Source organism: Cebus imitator, unplaced genomic scaffold (assembly GCF_001604975.1).
Source record: "Cebus imitator isolate Cc_AM_T3 unplaced genomic scaffold, Cebus_imitator-1.0 Scaffold1012, whole genome shotgun sequence".
Taxonomy (NCBI): domain Eukaryota; kingdom Metazoa; phylum Chordata; class Mammalia; order Primates; family Cebidae; genus Cebus; species Cebus imitator.
This window is the reverse complement of record NW_016108327.1, coordinates 82087-85485: the sequence shown is the minus strand read 5'-3', so window position 1 is coordinate 85485 and position 3399 is coordinate 82087. Positions and strand designations below refer to the sequence as shown.

General features: G+C 33.0%; 1 protein-coding gene across 1 annotated transcript in view; it reads left to right on the top strand.

Moving 5' to 3' along the window:
• The window catches only part of LOC108298607 (complement factor H-like), a 59571-nt gene that overhangs the window by 10541 nt on the left and 45631 nt on the right, over window positions 1-3399 (top strand). The window contains exons 3-5 of the mRNA XM_037735849.1: window positions 2-134; window positions 245-424; window positions 1739-1915. Of these exons, the coding sequence (XP_037591777.1) occupies window positions 2-134; window positions 245-424; window positions 1739-1915 (490 nt within the window). The remainder of the gene's footprint in view (window position 1; window positions 135-244; window positions 425-1738; window positions 1916-3399) is intronic.

Sequence of the window (3399 nt, the reverse complement as noted above, 5' to 3'; positions counted from 1 at the left end):
TAAGGAAACAAAGAAAGAAGAATATGCACACAGTGAAGTGGTGGAATATTACTGCAATCCCAGATTTCTAATGAAGGGGCCTAATAAAATTCAATGTGTTGATGGAGAGTGGACAGCTTTGCCAATGTGTATTGGTAATGTATAAAATATTAATATATAAACTTGTCAAAACTTTGGTATTTTGTATGTAAAACACATAAATTATGTTTTCACAAAAAAAAACTTTTTTGTAAAATTTAAATAGAGGAGGAGAGTACCTGTGGAGATATACCTGAACTTGAACATGGCTATGCCCAGCCTTCTTCTCCTCCCTATTACTATGGAGATTCAGTGGAGTTGAATTGCTCAGAAACATTTACAATGATCGGGCACAGATCAATTACATGTATTAATGGAGTATGGACCCAACTTCCTCAGTGTGTGGGTAAGAATACACTTCTTAAATCAACATTTAATAAAGTTTAATATTTTTATTGTAAAATCAAAATTTACAACTCTATTTTTGAAATTTACAGATATACCTCAACATGTCCAGGCTTCAATATAATGAAACCAATGTTTTGTATATTGTTTATAATTCACTATGTGTCTAGAGAGAAAAAGTAAAGCTAGAAATATAATTTTATGAATCTTTCTGCCTCTGATATCAATATTGTGTATCTTTAAAAGTGTGAAGTAATGTTTTACTTATAAAATTGTCATGTGAGGCCTGGGTGGTAACTCACGCTTATAATCCCAACAATTTGGGAGGCCAAGGCAGGAGAAGTGCAAGAGGTCAGGAGCTTGAGACTAGTGTGGGCAGTATAGCAAGACCCCATCTCTATAAAAATTATTTTTCAATTAGTTAGGTGTGGTGGTGCATGCCTGTAATCCGCCTACTATAGAGGTTGAGAAGCAAGGATTGCTTAAAGCCAGGAGCTTGAGATTGCAGTGAGTTTTATTGTGCATTCCAAACTGGGCAACAGTGTAAAACTCTTTCTTTAAAAAATAAAAAAATTAAAAATTGTCATATAATTATACATGAGTACTACTCACCAAGAAAATACAACTATTTTATATAAATACTGTTGTTATTATATGGTACTCCTTTCAGGTACTGAAAAGCAAAGAAACAAAGTTGACAAAATATCTGCTTACTAGTCTCCCACAGGAATATTTTCTCTGTTTAAGCTTGCAGAAGTGATGAGTTTTCAGTTTGTTCCATATCAGCCAAAATGAATTAATGTGCTGCAGGGTTTGTGTGCCGCAGGCCTCCTATGTCAGTAGTATAACTGAGTGACAAGAAGTAGTCATGTCACTTACACTGTGACTAGGGATTTACAAGTCTTGAAATCATCTTGTCTCTTTGATGAGTAACTGGGAAGATCTTGGGGACTCTCATTTACATTTCTCTAAAACGGAGTTATTTCCTAATGTTTTCCTGGGTCCTGCATTCTAAGAGTCCTAAATGTTCAATCCTACTTATTCATCCAATGAAATAGCCAGTGATATTTTGCATTTCCCAATGTACAAAATATCTTATGATAGATATTCTCTCTGACATCTCAGCGACAGAATACAGGGCTTATGTTTTTACATATAGCATTTTGGTGCAATGTGATCAGGAGTAACTTGATTGGTGAAATTTATAATGATATGTCATAATTTTACTATGCAAATACTATAAACTTTATAACTATTTTTATGTAATAATTGGTTTGGTTCTTAGAATTTTAATAGAAACATTTTCATTGTATAGCAACAGATCAACTGAAGAAGTGCGAAACATCACCGTTAATTATAATTGAGGGAAATTTAATCAAAAAGAAAGAATTTGATCATAATTCTAACATAAGGTACAGATGTAGAAGAAAAGAAGAACAAAAACACTCAGTCTGCATAAATGGAAGGTGGGATCCGGAAATGACCTGCTCAAGTAAGCTCTTATTTTGTTTTAAAAAATGTATTCCATTTTTCATTTGGAAAAGTGATTTGTATATTTGTATCTTTTAAAAGCTTTAGGTATTTATTATTACAAATGGTCCTGAACCAGGAAGGTAATTTAGAAACTAATGAAAACAGTTTCTTTCTTTTTTTTCTTTTTAAGAAACTTTTATTTTAGGTTGAAGGTTACAGGGGCAGGTTTGTTATACAGGTAAACTGCATGTCACGGGGGTTTAGTGTACAGATTATTTCATCACCCAAATAATAAACATGATACCCAATAGGTATGAATTGTTTATTGAATTCTCACTGTGTGCTAGGACCAGTGCTGTGCTGAAGATGGCTTGGACAGGCTCATGAGAGCTTAATTGTTTAATTTGCAGAAATTTTGCATGATGTTAAACTTAGCCATTATTAAAATTCAATTATATTATGTTATACTTAAAAACAAAGGCAATAAATTAATACAAGCTGTGCCATGTGAATTAGTTACCTTTAGTATAAAAAACACAGGCATAAATTCAATGGTTTTTTAAAATTACGTGTCATCATTACTGTTGGGGGACCAGTGCTTCTAATTCCTTTTCTTGTCAACAAATGTTCCTGTGCCTATACCTCTGTCTATGACAGTAACTACTATGTATCTGTATATATGTGTGTATGTATTACATAGCTACATCTATTTCTATATATTCATTTATTTAACCTGTCTGTCTACCTATTCATCTACGTATCCATCTGTTCTTCCATTTCCCCAATCATCCATTTATCTATTAATATATTCTTTATCTTGAAAAGTTAGTCATATTGACACATAGAGTTTCACTTAAATAGTGTAGGGTTTATTCCAGTCTTCCCATGTTTTATATCTGTATTTTGCTCTCCAGTTGTGGGGTTCCTTGCCTCACTGGCCTCAATATTTTTACCAATGTCTGCCAGTCTAGAATATACAGAATGCATTAACAAGTAATACAAAAACTAATGTACTATCAACAGTTCAATATGTTTAGAGCCCTTAAAAGCAAATAACATACATGCAGTGAAGTGTACATGGTCTACAGTTTTTTCTTGAGTTTTATATAGTGTTAACACTTCCGTTTAGGTTTATTGAAATGATCATATGGTTATTGCTCTTTCAGTTAATGTGATGCATCACCTTTACTGATTTGCCGATGTTGAACCACCATTGCATTCTTTTTATTAAACCCACTTGATCACAGTGAATAATCTTTTTAATGAGCTGTAGTATTTGTTTTGCTAGTATAATGTTGAGGCTTTTTTGTGCCTATGTTCATCAGTGGAGTTTGCCTGTAGTTTTCCTTTTGTGTTGTGTCCTTGTCTGGTTTGTTTCAGAGTAATGCTAGGCCACTAGAATGAGTTAGAAAAATGATCTCCTCTTCAAAATTTTGGAGTCATTTTAGAAGAATTGGTATTAGTTCATTTAAAATGTTTGGCAGAACTCAGCAATGAAGCCAT